Raw genomic sequence first — 15,233 nt, 5'->3', positions numbered from 1 at the left:
CTTACATGTACATGAATGTCCTTGCTCTGGAAATTGCACCCAACAATTACCGGTATGTTGTTTCTGAGACAATTTTGCTTACAGTGACCGACAGGTATGAGGTATGGTCCAATGACTGCACGTATTACCGTAGATATAGTTCTCTACTCTATCTGGTCAGAGACAATTACTCAAAGCATGGAATGCAACAAACATTCTCAAATTACAGCTTATTACTAGTCTTTGATTGTTTAATGCAAATCGGCAAATAAATCAGAAATATCAATTTTGTTGTTAAACATGTCTTTCACCAGACTTGAAGCGAAATCTTGAATATGTGCAATGAATAATTGATTAATATTACTCTAAGGACCTCCTGGCATATAGAAAGGCCCGGTCACACCGCCAGAACTTTGCTTGAGCGTTCTTGTAGCGGTAAAAAACAATCATCACCGCTCGTTACCGTTCACGACCGTTAAACAGAAGTTGGCCACCGTTAAGGCAACGCCGTATACGCTCGGTCACCGCTGATGGTTCCTCCTACCGCTCAGAAAGTTTTGAGCTGCACAAAATATTGCGAGCGGTGAGGAGCGGGCAATTTTTCGCTCTGACAAAGTTCACCACCGTTCTACCAACGCACAGTCAAAGTTTGGCACCGCTAGACGCAAGTTCGTGGACGTTTGGGTCCGCAAGGCCAACGCAGAAATCTTGAATGCTGGACAACCGCTGCTTCGCAAGCTTTGCCCGGGCGGTGATTAAACGTTGCACAAACTTTGGTGGAGCGGTTGTAAGCGTTTTTCAAACGGACACGGAATTGCTGGAACGGTGTCGGGCGTTGAAGTAGCGATCCATTGCAGTGATGAACTTTGGTTTGGCGTTGGTATTGAGGTGTTGGAGCGGGACCAGAATTTGGCTATAAATACGGGGAGAAATGAGTCAGGAGTCCATTTAAAATCGAGCTACCGTTGAGTGCAGACCTCATTTTAATTTGCTCAGTTACAGTAAAAGTGTTCTACCATGGATGATGTGAGACTTGTTGTGATTGGTGCACTAGTCCAGCAGCAGAATCAGAACCTCCTCAGATTGCAACAAGCTGTTGACAGAAGGAGAAGAGAGAGAAGAAGGAGAGACAGAGTTGTGTGGGTCAGAAAGTGGATACTGAGAAGGCCTGAACATGGACTGTATAACAAGCTGATGGTGGAGCTGAGGAATGAGGATCCACGAGCCTTCCATCACTTTAGGAGGATGCCACCAGCCATGTTTGATGAAGTTGTACAGAGGCTGATCCCCCGAATGACCAAACAAGACACCAATTACCGACCAAGCCTGGAACCTGGTCTCAAAGTTGCAATCACCCTACGGCACCTGGCCTCTGGTAACACCTACAGAAACATGCAATACGCCTGGAGGGTTCCCCACAACACCATCAGGGTGGTAGTTAGAGAAGTGGTAAAGGTCATCATTGAGGAGTACACAGATGAATTGTTGTTTTGCCCAACAACTGAACAAGGATGGAGAGACCTGGCTTACAAATGGTACCAGAGATGGAAGTTTCCCCACACAGTTGGTGGCATTGATGGCAAGCACGTGGCCTGTAAAGCTCCTCTTAACTCTGGCTCAGAGTTCTACAGAATGCTGCCTCTCCATCTCCAGCTTTCCACTTCTTTTGTCTACGTGGCATGATGAACTTCAACTATTGACTTCTATAAAAAATTATCAGAACGTCTATCAAAGCGATCCGTTTAGTTCCGTAGTCAGAAGCGGATTGCCGCTATACAAACTTTAAACTCCCGCCGAGCCGACGCGCGCATGCGAAGAATGCCGCTCTATCAACGCTCGCTTCACCGCAAAACCAAAGCTCGCTACCACTCGATACCGTTAAACCAACGCTAAACCAACGCTGGCTTCAGCGGTGCACCACTTTGGCAACGCCCGTGTTGTCGATTTTTTTCCCCATTTTGTGCGCGGTGACGAGTGTTGCCGAAATTCGGCCCCTCTTCATACCGTTCAAGGAACGCTCCAGCAAAGTTCTGGCGGTGTGACCGGGCCTGAAGTCACACCATCTGTCTAGTTTGGGTGTCTGCCATTTAATCAAGACTTAATGTAAGCTCTGTAACTTAAATATAACTTTAGATTATTATTTCCCATGATAAAACAATGTGTGTCACTTTCGTGTGTCATTAACAACTCAAATGCTCCTCTGTCAAAGGTAGTTCATGTATGAATTTTGTATTCTTCTGTGAAACTTGTACACGCCTCAGATGATGACCCTATATTATCAGATTATTATTCTGAAGTGACAGGTAACATATACAAAAGAAAAAGGTTATTAAATTTAATGTGTTGGAAATTCAATATCATGTTTAAGTAATATACCATGATGACCAAAGTCACATGCATTGCTTATGCTCCGAGGCTCCTTGGTGGAAGGTCAAGGTCATTAAACTTAACCTTGGTTTATTTCACTTTCAAAATCATGAAAGCAATTTCTGATGGTTCAATTGAAAGATTGGACGTAGAGGACTTTTCATGATCATCTTAGATCCTAATGGATCAATATTTTATAATTTGCTGTTGAAAAAGTTTATAAAAAGGGCAACACAGACGATATTCATGCTGTAATTTTAATGAATATTCAAACAATACCAACAAGAGCTCCCAAAACAGTGTGCTCATTCGATCTTGATTATTTAAATGTTCATTAATTGACCTCACCAATTTCATTTGTTGACCTGACATTTCCAAGCCTAGCGAGCTAAGATGGTAGGGCACAGTCCCCTGGACTATATTATAAACTGAAGATCACTTGCTTGATTCTCTACCCGATTATTTGTGTGGGGATTTATAATAAAATCCTTACTATCAATACCAGGTACAGAGAAAAGAAGTTGTTTCAATTAAACATTCACATGAACCTTCTAAGTTCGCAAAGAACATATATGATTCTTATTTGGAGGTTAGAGTCATGATCCTAATTCACTGACTAAATAATGACCCAATGACACAAGTTATGTATCTGTAACACTGAGACCTTGAACATTTTACGGTTTTACATGCATATGCGTACAGAGACACCTAGTTATTGCTTCAAACACTTAACCAGTGTGATGGAAAGACAAACTGATGAGTTATAAAGCTCAAACTATTTGGTCAATAGTGTAGCTAAAATGGTTCAACATATCAACATGACCTTGTGTAAAGGAATACATTAATTAACATATCAATTGATAGTATATTGACTTTAAGTTTAAGTTGAAATACTACAAATCTCAAAAAAAGAATTTTAATGTGTTAATTTTTGTTATGAACACAATAACTACCACATTATATATAACTTGAAATGCACAACAAATACATGCTTCTTCATACATAATTTGTCTTGCAGTTTCTAAAATATATCTTCATTCTTCAGTTGGAACACAACACATACATTGCCGGTAAATTAATTGTGCAAGTATTTGAACACAAATTGTTAAGATGTTATTTCTTTTTGTTCTTCAAAGTTTGTTTTGCCTTTTTCTGCTGTTGCTTCTTCACCTTTTTAATTTTGCGCTGGTTTACCCACACTGGGTAGTTGCCATGTTCGTTCTTAAGGGTTTTAGGGTTGTATTTGGTAGATGCCTGGTTGGTCTCCATCTTTTCTGCTGTTTCAGCTTTTACTTCAGCTGCTGTTTTAACTGGAAAGAAAAATATGACATACATTTTATGAATACAACTGAACACTTATTAAGCCACAACTTAAAAAAAGGCGCAGCTGACCTGGCATGGTGACCTCTTACTAGTATGTGAACAATTCATTGTTAGTTTTTAAACTTTGCACATTGTAAGTGACTGTGCTCGCAGCTGTGTCCACTAACATTTAGCATATATTCCATGTCTATGATGAGGTATTTTCTTAATCTAAGTGTCTGCTGTTTATATAAAGCAACATTGCATGAATTCTATTAAAAATCGTCAATAGCCAATACAAACAAGTTTGGTGACTTTTGCTGAGTCTGCATTTATAATAACAATGACGCCTGCAATCCTGACTTAAGCTAATTTAGGTGTGTATTAACAAAGACAAACAGTATTGCATAGCAAACGAATCAGTTCCATGTTTTTCTCACTTTTTTTAATAACCTTTATCCTTCAGATGACTGTAAAATATGTTAACAATAATTATATCAGGTATTGATATAATTCTATACCCAGGATTTTTTTCAAACAATAATAACAGTTAACCTCACCTGTGCAGAGTTCTTTCATTTCTACGTCTTTTGTAACTGCATTTGCTAAAGTGCTTTTTAGTATTTCGATTTGCTTCTTGCCATATTTCTCCCTCTTGACACTCCTCATCCTTCGCCGGTGCTTACTGCGTAAACTTTTGGCCATCTACAAAACAATAAACTTAATTACCATGTATTACTAAATCATGAATGGCACAAGCATGGTTTCCAAATATTACATCAATCCTTCCAGAGCTTGAAATAATCCTCACATGCTTGCAGAATGCAAGTACAATTTGGAATAGCGAGTTATCCTCTCAAAGCTAACAAAATTCAGTCAGTGCTGGTCTGCCAATCTTCTTTTGGTCACCTAGTTTTGTGGTGCGAAAAAAAAAAATCAGTCTGTATTTGTTTGCGAATGGCCTTTTGGTAACTCAGTTTTTTGTGCTGTCAATAAATTCAGTCAGTACTGGTTTGCCAACAGCCTTTTGGTTACTCAGTTTTGTGCTGTGACAACTACTGCAATGAAAAGTATGCCACATTTTTTTATAGATAGCCCTCATATTTTTTAAATTATTCTATTACATTTCTATCCACTGATTTTTGTCCACATCTTCATATCAGTGGGTTATTAACAGTAAAATCTTTAAAATATCAAGACTAGTTTTTTAATGTGCATTTCATACATAAATTATATTTAACTCCATTAAAAACTTGCTCAATAACATGTAAACAAGTATAATATTGTGTGTTTTTTAAGATTAATATTTATTTTTTTCTATTGTCAATGTGAACAAGACATTAACTTACTTAACAATATACACCTTTTCAACAATATAAATTTGTACATTTGGTAACCAGGTCGCTGTGGCGTGGTTTCCGCCTAGCAACTGGGATGTCATGGGTTTGATCCCCACAGTGGGAGCGTTCTGAAGATTTCTCTCAAACACACCAGGTACTGGTTCTAATCCCAGGAAATGGGTTTGACAGCGTTTAAAAAAAGCCTTAAGCTTTCGAGGCAATCAAGCTAAAATAAATAGGTTTCAACTAAATGTAAATTTGTATGTTGTGACTTTGCCCCCGATCCGTACGGAGTCGAGAGAAGACTGGACGTTGATTAGACAAGTGGTGCGGGTTTTAGTGCATACCGGTGGTGACATCAGACGATGCATGTGGAACTCGTGGATTCACAGGACCGAGACGAAGCGAACAACAGCTCTTGATATTTAATTGTACATCTTGTAAATAAACTTGTATTTTAAAGAAGAACGTCTCGGTTTTAATAGTAGAATCATATAATTTCACATTATTGGCGACGAGGGAAAACGTTAATCTAGTGAATTTGCAATTGGGGATATTCTGCACCAGGCAAATTTAGGAAAATTTGACACTCGTTATTCGGACGTGAAAGTCAAAAAGAATAAACAGCTGCGCCATGAGCGCATGATACGCCCGTCGTTCGCCAATGAAGTAGTAAGGTAATAAATAACCCTTTGAATCATTTTTTTACTTCAGTTTATTTGTATTTGAATACATGGTTTATTTTATAAGTACATGAGCATGGAGCGCCGTCTCCTTGACATTCATACCATATCTTTTTTTGAGTATATGTATGCATTTCTTTAGAGGATATGGAGTTGAAGTAAACCTGTTATAGATATTTTGACCAATAATAAAAGAGAAATGTAGATGGGTAAGTGGTAGTGTACAATCGGAATAGAAAAAAGCTCACCTTGTTCAATTTTTCAGGGATACTAAAAAAAAAAATAAAAAAATCCATCGAAGGATATTTGAGCTACAGTAGGACATTCAATGAAATGACGAAATTTTGACGAACAAAGTCCCATAACTCTGGAACGACAATTCAGAATTCCGTCAAAAACGAAAGGGGATCAGGGTTTATCAATATTAAGATTGTGTTGAAATTTGAAAAAAATCCATCGAAGGATATTTGAGCTACAGTAGGACATTCAATGAAATCACGAAATTTTGACGAACAAAGTCCCATAACTCTGGAACGACAATTCAGAATTCCGTCAAAAACGAAAGGGGATCAGGGTTTATCAATATTAAGATTGTGTTAAAATTTGAAGAAAATCTGTCAAAGGATATTTGACGTAGCGTACGACATTAACAGACGGACGGACGCGGGGTATACCATAATACGTCCCGTCATAGACGGGCGTATAAAAACCACGAGGCACATGAAGTCATTGTTTTGAAGAATACTTCGGGGCTTCTTCGGTCCTGTACCTTTCTTCAACCAGTTGGCTGTCAAGATTGGGGCTTTAATGCACTAGACAGTTCACGGCAAGACACAGTCGTCATTTTTTAAGGTGAGGGGAAAGATGTGTTATTTTGCAAATTATCGTGCAGCTTTATGTAACATCTTTGTTTACTTAGAGTAAATTGTTGTTAATGCTAAGCAAGATTTGGGCGATCGTGATTATCAGATGAAAGAACGGGCATGTTAATTGTGCATAAAGGTCATTTGGGAGTTATATAAGGGAGGTAATTTCTGGTAGCCATTCAATGGTGTAAGGACAAAAAAAGGTTTGGTATCATTTACTGGATGAAAATTATTAAAAGGGTGTAATTTTTTGTACTTGGTAGCCATTCGCGGTTTTTCATACACATTAGAGTTGGTACCGGTAAAAGAATTTCTGGTAGCCATTCAATGGTGTAAAGGACGAAAAAAGGTTTGGTATCATTTACTGGATGAAAATTATTAAAAGGGTGTAATTTTTTGTACTTGGTATCCATTCACGGTTTTTCGTACACATTAGAGTTGGTACCGGTAAAAGAAGTTTTATTTAACTGTCCAATTGGGTTGGCCTTTTGAATGTATAATTGAACATATGAAATCTGATAGGGAATATGATAGTAGAATCATAAGGGACACTAAAGCCAAATTTTGGGTTAGATTATTAAAAGTAAATATTCTTACGAGCAAGCATTAGGAAAGAATCTTAATAGAGTCAGTATTGGCATAAAAAGGGCACAATTCCATTACAGGAAATTGTTGATATTTGTGTGATTGCATTTTGTCCGTCGTACGTCGTCCGTCGTACCTTGTGCATTTCCAAATCCTTGTGTGATTGCATTTTGTCCGTCTTACGTCGTACGTCCTACCTTGCATATTTCCAAATCCTTGTGTGATCGCATTTTTGTCCGTCGTACCTTGTGCATTTCCAAATCCCTGTGAGATTGCATTTTGTCCGTCGTACGTCGTCCGTCATACATTGTGCGTCTACAAATCTATGGTGGGCCATTGATGTCATCATAGGACTTTGTAAACCTATGGCGGGCAATTAAAGCCATATTGATACTTAACATCTCTATGGTGGGCCATCGATACCATATAAGACTTGACAAATCTATGGTGGGTCATTGATACCATAGTAAGACTTTGCAAACCTATGGTGGGCATTTAATGCCATATTGATATAGATACTTAACATTGTGCGTCAACAAATCTATGGTGGGCAATTGATGTCATTATAAGACTTTATAACTCTATGGTGGGCTATTGAGGTCATCATAAGACTTTACAAATCTATGGTGGGCTATTGAAGTCATCATAAGACTTTACAACTTTATGGTGGGCTATTAATGTCAACATTAGATTTTTCAAATCTATGGTGGGCTGTTGATGTAATATTAAGACTTACAAATCTATGGTGGGCTATTGAAGTCATCATAAGACTTTACAACTTTATGGTGGGCTATTGTTGTCAACATTAGATTTTTCAAATCTAGGTGGGCTGTTGATGTAATATTAAGACTTACAAATCTATGGTGGGCAATTTGTGTCATATATTTATTGGCATTTTTTTTGTAGATGCATTTAGAATTTTTCAAACTTTAATTTTAGTTTGTTTTGAATTATTTTGAATAATTTTTTGTGTACTGACAAATCTTTTTAGTAAATTTTTTTCATAATTTAGAATTAATTCATTCATTTATAAAACATTTAGGGATATTGTAAATATTTTTGTACATATAATTGACTCATTTGTTTAAGTTTTTCATTGATTGAATTAATCTAATTCTTACTAAATTGAGCATTTAAGTTTGACACAATGGAACATCTTGACCCAACGGACAGTAGGAAAAGGGCATCCTCAACAGCTTCACAAAGAACAATGAGAAGTCCGACTGGGGCTGAGTTGAGCGCCTGGATGAGACAATTGGATCGTCAGCAGGCAGAACTGTATTTAAGAACAACCATGAGAAGTCCCACTGATGCTGATTTGAGTGCCTGGAGGACGCAGTTGGATCGCCAGCAGGAAGAACTTGACCTTGAGATTTCACGCCTTACTGATGTTATATCAAGGGGGTTGAGAAGACCAGCACGCACTCCGTCAATCAAGAGGGGTAGACCAGATGTTGATGGATCCAAATCAGCTATCAGTGTTTCAAACCCTGCAGTAAGGTTGCAGTTTGAAGGGCCTACAAGGTTTAGAACCTCTAGTCCGAAGTCAGAAGATGAAGATATAGACTTCATTACCTATAGAAAAAGACGTTCCTATCAAGAAGTCGTCGATGCAGGGGTGTACCATTCCAAGCAAGATGTTGATGCTAGGGCGTATCGTCCCAAACAAGAATTCTATACTGGGGCGTATTGTCCCAAACAAGAATTCTATACTGGGGCGTATTGTCCCAAAAAAGAATTCAATACTGGGGCGTATTGTCCCAAACAAGAAGTCGTCGATGCGGGACATAGAAGAAAGGATCGATCTCCATCAAATGAAAGAAGCCCAGTGAGGAGAGGTAATCCGAAAGACTTGCCCAAAAACCTCAAGTACGATGGTTCCACCAGATGGCTATCCTTCAGACAGAAATTTGAGAGCTATCGCACTGTCAACAAATGGTCAGCCAGTGAAAGCTTGGACTACTTGAACTGGTGCTTAGAAGGAAAAGCATTGGACTTCTTCTCCATTCATCGGCAGCAAGGACCAAACATTACCTTCATTGACATGATGGCCAAGCTTGAGTGCCGTTTTGGGGCTAAAGAGTTACCAGAAACGAGCAAAGCCAAATTTCAACAGGCAACCCAGAATCAAAATGAATCGTTGGAAGACTGGGCAGATAGAGTCCTCTCCTTGGCAATGCCAGCCTTTCGTGACCTTCCAGAACAATATTGTACGGAAGAGGTTATTTCAAGATTCTGCCAGGGATGTCTGGATAAAGAAGCAGGGAAACATGCGTGCTTAAAACGACCTAAATCGATGCAAGGGGCCATAGACCTGGTTCGCCACCATCAGTACATCAGTACAGCAGTTGACGGTAAGGTGTCGCGCCAGAAAAATAACTCCGTGAATGTAGTCAGCAGTTCAGAAGACAAGATTTCAAGATTGGAAAAGAAATTGGACCTTTTGATGGAAAAGTTGGTTAAAGCAGAACCATCTAACAGCACAAAACCTAAAGAAGGATTCAGAGGTTTTTGCTATTTCTGCAACAAACGAGGGCATATGCAGCGCGAGTGCATACACTTTAAAGAAGACCAAGCACGAGCTGGAAAAGAAGGAAAATTAAATGTTCCTAAAGAAAGAGGCTCACAGAACTTTAACTGGAAGAGGCAGGAGGCATCGAACCAGCCAACCCGCCAACATACTTTAAACTTAAAGGTGCAGGAGGTATCGAGCCAGCCACCCTGCCAAAAGTAGATCAAGGCTCGCAATGTTCGAACCAAAGTATGGAAACACCATCAAGTACAATCCAAATAAATGAAATTGAACATGTACATGAAAGTGAAGTCTTAAAAACTACTCAAACATCAGATGCTGCGTGTATCACTCCTTTACAACAGGAAACACCATCAGAAATAAGCGAAGGTTCCATTCGAATAGTAACAGGAGGGTCATCTGCAGTAAAAATAATAGTTGGTAACATTCCGGTTTTGGCGAAAATAGACTCTGGTGCTGAAATAACTATTATATCAACCAATGTGTATGACAAATTGGAAAGAAAACCATCCAAAGTCAAAGATGTTCAAATGCAATTGGCTGATAAGGATTCAATCTTAAAGGGTTTTATAATCAAACCAATTGGACTTACATTAGGAAATCAGACTTTTAAAGAACGTGTCTATGTAGCTCCAATTAATGATGATATGCTGCTAGGCCATGATATTTTACATCATTTGGGAATTCTTCATGACATGGCTTCTGATACTCTACTACTCAACGGTGAACGTATACCCGTTACTACTTCTTTTAAGGAAAGTACACCAAAGGTTGCTAGGGTAATCATACCTCGAAGAACTGTAATACCACCTCATTCAGTACTGAGAGTTAAATGCACCTTGTCATCAGAAATTAATGCAGACTTTTACTTTCAAAAGAACGAGGAGTTGGAACTTTTAGCACCTAGGGTGGTACGATCAAAGGGACAAGAACCAGTCATCTGTCTTTTGAATCCTTCAGAACATTATCAGACACTCAAGAAAGGCAAAATCATTGGCAATGTTTTTGAGTGTTGTGTTGTTGAAGAAGACCTTGGAGAAAAGAATGGGGTTTACAATCCCAGCGTTGACAGATTACAGAAGAATGGGGTTTACAATCCCAGCGTTGACGGATTACAGAAGAATGGGGTTTACAATCCCAGCGTGTACGGATTACCAGAGAATGGGGTTTATAATCCCAAGGTAAGCCAGTCACATGAAAAAACAGATAGTACACCAACAGTTCCGGATCACCTGAAAGATGTGTATCAGGCGTCCATTTCCAAGCTGAACATTGAAGAACAGAAACAACTTGCAGATCTTTTGATTGAGTACCAAGATGTTTTTGCAACGAATGAATTCGACTTGGGAAATTTCACAGAAATCGAGCACACTATTGACACTGGTGATGCTAAGCCTGTGAAGCAAAGAATACGCAAGACTCCAGCATGTTTTGCAAGGGAGGAGGAGGCACATCTTCAGAAGATGCTCGACGCAGGCGTGATACACGAGTCTACATCAGAGTGGGCATCTGCACCTGTTTTAATACGGAAGCGTGATGGAACTGTAAGGTGGTGTATTGATTATAGGGAATTGAACAACGTCACAGTCAAGGATACCTTTCCGTTGCCATTGGTTGAAGATTGTCTGGACACGCTCTCGGGAAACATCTGGTTTTCGAAGCTTGATGCAAATTCAGCATACTAGCAAGTAAAGGTTAAAGCAGAAGATCAAAAGAAAACCGCTTTCATTACCAAGTATGGTCTCTTTGAACATGTGAGGATCGGTTTTGGCCTAACGAACGCCCCCGCAACATTTTCAAGAGTTGTAAACTTAGTATTGAGAGGGTTGACCTGGAAAACTGTACTGGCGTTCCTTGACGACATTCTGGTGATGGGAAAGTCATTCCTTGAACATCTTACACATCTAAGAGAAGTTTTTGACCGATTAAGGAAACATGGTTTGAAATTGAAACCAAAGAAATGTAGCAGAATTGTCACTGGTAACACACTCTGTATGGCGTCGAAGGACACTGAAGTTGTTGCAAATTGGGCGATATCGACATGTTCAAAAGATGTAGAGCGCTTTTTGGGATTTGCCAATTACCATCGATCATTTGTAAAGGGTTTTGCAGACATGGCTCAACCTTTGTACAACCTTACCGGGAAGAATACATTCAAATGGAATGTTGAGCATCAGTTGGTGTTTGACGAATTGAAAGAGGCACTGACGCAACCTCCGGTACTGTCACTTCCCAATGGCATTGATCACTTTATTCTTGATACAGATGCGTCTGATACAGGAATAGGAGGAGTGCTAAGTCAAGTGCTGGAAGGGAAAGAGAAAGTAATTTCCTACAGCAGCTTTACTTTGACTCCCGAACAGAGGAAATATTGCACCACTCGTAAAGAATTATTGGTAATAGTCCGTTTTACAAGACAGTATAAATACTACCTACTTGGAAGAGTGTTCACGGTGAGAACAGACCACTCAAGCCTTACCTGGTTGCTGCGTTTTAAAGATCCTCAGGGACAGATAGCTAGGTGGATAGAAGAACTATCGCAGTACCATATGGTGGTTCAGCATAGACCGGGGGCGAAACATGGGAATGCAGATGCACTTTCGCGGGTTCCAGATGGGTTATCGCCATGTTTTCGTATCTATCCGGGATAAAGCTAAGTGACTTACCCTGTGGAGGATGTCTTTATTGCACCAGGGCGGAAAAGCAGTGGGGTCAGTTCATTGAAGAGGTGGACGAGGCAGTTACTCTTGCAACAGGTAGTTTGACAAACATACGTGTAAACAAAACGGTTGAGGGGAGTGCAAGTTTAGCGCCTAATCTAGAAGATGAAGTTGACCATTTGCACAATGAAGACGCAGCAGATGGAGATGAACTATGTCAGGTTCAGGAAAGTCAGGAGTCACAGATGGACAGCTGCGCAGGGCTGCATGGTGAAACCGACAGGAAGGTTTGGGATCCAGGAGGAAAAGAAAAATTGGGGTTTATAGATCCCAGCACTGAAAATAACTTTAGATTGGGGTTTTTATGCCCCAAGGAGTTAGATTTCGGTGGAACACAGAGCAAGGTCTGGGATCCAGGTGGTAATGAAAACGGAAAAGTGGGGTTTATTGATCCCAGCAGTGAAAATAACTTATACTGGGGCTTTTCGGGTCCTACTAAGTTTCTTTTTTACTATAAAGTTTCAATTTAACTTATACTGGGGCTTATCTGGTCCCAATAAGTTTTTTTGAATGTATAGGTTCAATTTAACTTATATACTGGGGCTTTTTAGTCCTAATAAGTTTCTTTGAGTTGTAAAATCTTGTTAATTTGTAAATCATAACGCTGGTCTGTCCTACAAAGGTGAACTTAAAGTGTGGTGCTTGGGGCTTTTCAGTCCTAAATTGAATTGATTCCGTATAGAATGCCTGAATGTTTAAAGATAATCGTCTGTTTAAGTATACCGGTATCATCTCGTTACTAGTCAACTATCCTGTCCAGCGGCCTTCTTCAATAAAGTCGGGGGGAGTGTTGTGACTTTGCCCCCGATCCGTACTGAGTCGAGAGAAGACGGGACGTAGATTAGACAAGTGGTGCGGGTTTTAGTGCGTACCGGTGGTGACATCAGATGATGCATGTGGAACTCGTGGATTCGAAGGACCGAGACGAAGCGAACAACAGCTCTTGATATTTAATTGTACATCTTGTAAATAAACTTGTATTTTAAAGAAGAACGTCTCGGTTTTAATAGTAGAATCATATAATTTCACATTATGTATTTGTTATTTTCACGGCCACAGAGAATTAAAAAAAAAATATGCAAACTTTTATTTATTATTCTCAAGACCACAAAGACAAGAAGGGTGATTCGTCTCTGTGCAACTCGTGTGTCTGTGGACGAATCTTCAATTATGCAAAATTAATGACAAATGTTAAAGTTTGACGCAAACAAAAAAAACAACAAACAGACAGGGCAAAAACAACATGTCCCCATAAAACACACCACAAAATAGTGTAAAGGATGTATGGTTTTACCTCCGATCAAAGATCTGTAAATATTTATAGATCTTAGCTCCGGTAAAATTCTCACACTGCTGCACGTGTATATTCAAGATGTAAACACATTTTGGAACAGCTCGGTCTTCATCCGTTAAACTAGTTTGTCATGAGGCCCGTCAGGCAGTCATTTCAAATTTTCACGAACACTTAAACATAGCAATCGAATTGAATTAATTGTTGAAACTGGTAAAGTCTTAAAATATGTTTTGATTTTAACTAGATGGGCACTTATATCAGATGTTAACTAGCTCATTAACAATGATTTATCGATATACCTTTCCCAGTTGCGTCTGTTTGGTCTAATATACGTCCTCGTACGTACAAGTACATGTACATATTGTTTAAATGTAACACGTGCTTTGGTTAATTGGTCGTTTACTTGTAACTAAATGTTAATGAGCCTTTGACTTTTAGTTGTCTATCGACAAAATGGTTCCGAATGACAAAGAGAAGCAAGCATATAGAGAGCTTTTATTTGGAAATCAGTTTTATCAATAATAAAAGGTTATTCACGTAACAATAAACGATAAAAGGTCGGTAATGAGATATGAGTAGAGGTGACATCAGCTTGTAACTTAATGTTAATGAGCCTTTGACTTTTAGTTGTCTATCGACAAAATGGTTCTGAATGACAAAGAGACGCAAACATATAGAGAGCTTTTATCTGGAAATCAGTATTATCATTAATAAAAGTTTATTCATGTAACAATAAACGATAAAAGGTCGGTACCTGGGGGGGGGGGGGGGGGGAACTTTCCAAATTTAAGGGTAGGGGTGTCCCTCTGAGAATGAAATATGCACACAATCCCGTCTATCAAAATTGTACAAACAGATAAAACAGCCAAGTTTCTGCATCTGTCTCGCTACTGAATTTACTTTTTGATATCCATTTATATACAAGAATGAAATTTATCATACCCATTTTGATACTGATACTTTCAAATCTATATGAATTCCATACATGCCATAATTTTTCAGGCCAATTCCGGGACATTGAGTTAAATTGTCCGGGACTTTTGCCGATTTTCCGGGACATGTATAAAATGTAGCGATATTTATAGACATATGCATTTTCGGTACGTTTTTTTGTTTCGCATCGTTAATTGCAAAAGTTCGAAAGCCTATCCGAAATACACTTGATCTATTAACGTCAAATTAAACATTACTACTTCCGTTACTAGATACAAGCCACGTGTTTTCAGTGTAAGCGTTCTAAACATAGATGGTGACGTCACTGCGTTATTAAGACCGGTGTGTAACGCGTAGTTGTTGATACGCCTTTATTCATTTATAACATTTATATAATAAAAAATACAACAATACAGTACCATAAGATCGTCAACTCAAATCAATTCACAATACATACAACCAATCACAATAAAACATAAACCTAGTGAGGATGACGTTTTTATATGCTTACTTTTTTACTCAACTTCTTTGTCGGTTAAACGTGCGAACATAAACTGCTTTTAATTTTTTACTCAGCGATGTTGGACTTCAGATTTGTGAACAACAATCCTTTGCCCTTACGCAGCGGGAA

General features: G+C 38.9%; 1 protein-coding gene across 1 annotated transcript; it reads right to left on the bottom strand.

Moving 5' to 3' along the window:
* Positions 1-2,589: 2,589 nt before the first annotated feature.
* Positions 2,590-13,905, bottom strand: LOC127841504 (protein LLP-like). Its single transcript, XM_052370377.1, has 3 exons — positions 13,670-13,905; positions 4,209-4,353; positions 2,590-3,656 (listed from the first exon to the last, which is right to left on the bottom strand). Exons 2-3 carry the CDS (start codon positions 4,351-4,353, stop codon positions 3,460-3,462), a joined length of 342 nt encoding a protein of 113 aa, XP_052226337.1. The 5' UTR covers positions 13,670-13,905; the 3' UTR covers positions 2,590-3,459.
* Between the last annotated feature and the right edge of the window lie 1,328 nt (positions 13,906-15,233).

Source organism: Dreissena polymorpha, chromosome 1 (assembly GCF_020536995.1).
Source record: "Dreissena polymorpha isolate Duluth1 chromosome 1, UMN_Dpol_1.0, whole genome shotgun sequence".
Classification (NCBI taxonomy): Eukaryota; Metazoa; Mollusca; class Bivalvia; order Myida; family Dreissenidae; genus Dreissena; species Dreissena polymorpha.
This window is presented reverse-complemented; position numbering and strand designations above follow the sequence as displayed.

Coding starts and splice junctions, on each gene's coding strand:
- LOC127841504 (XM_052370377.1), bottom strand. CDS start 4,353: ATGGCCAAAAGTTTACGCAGTAAGCACCGGCGAAGGATGAGGAGTGTC. Junction 3,657..4,208: donor AATGAAAGAACTCTGCACAG/GTGAGGTTAACT, acceptor TTTTCTTTCCAG/TTAAAACAGCAGCTGAAGTA.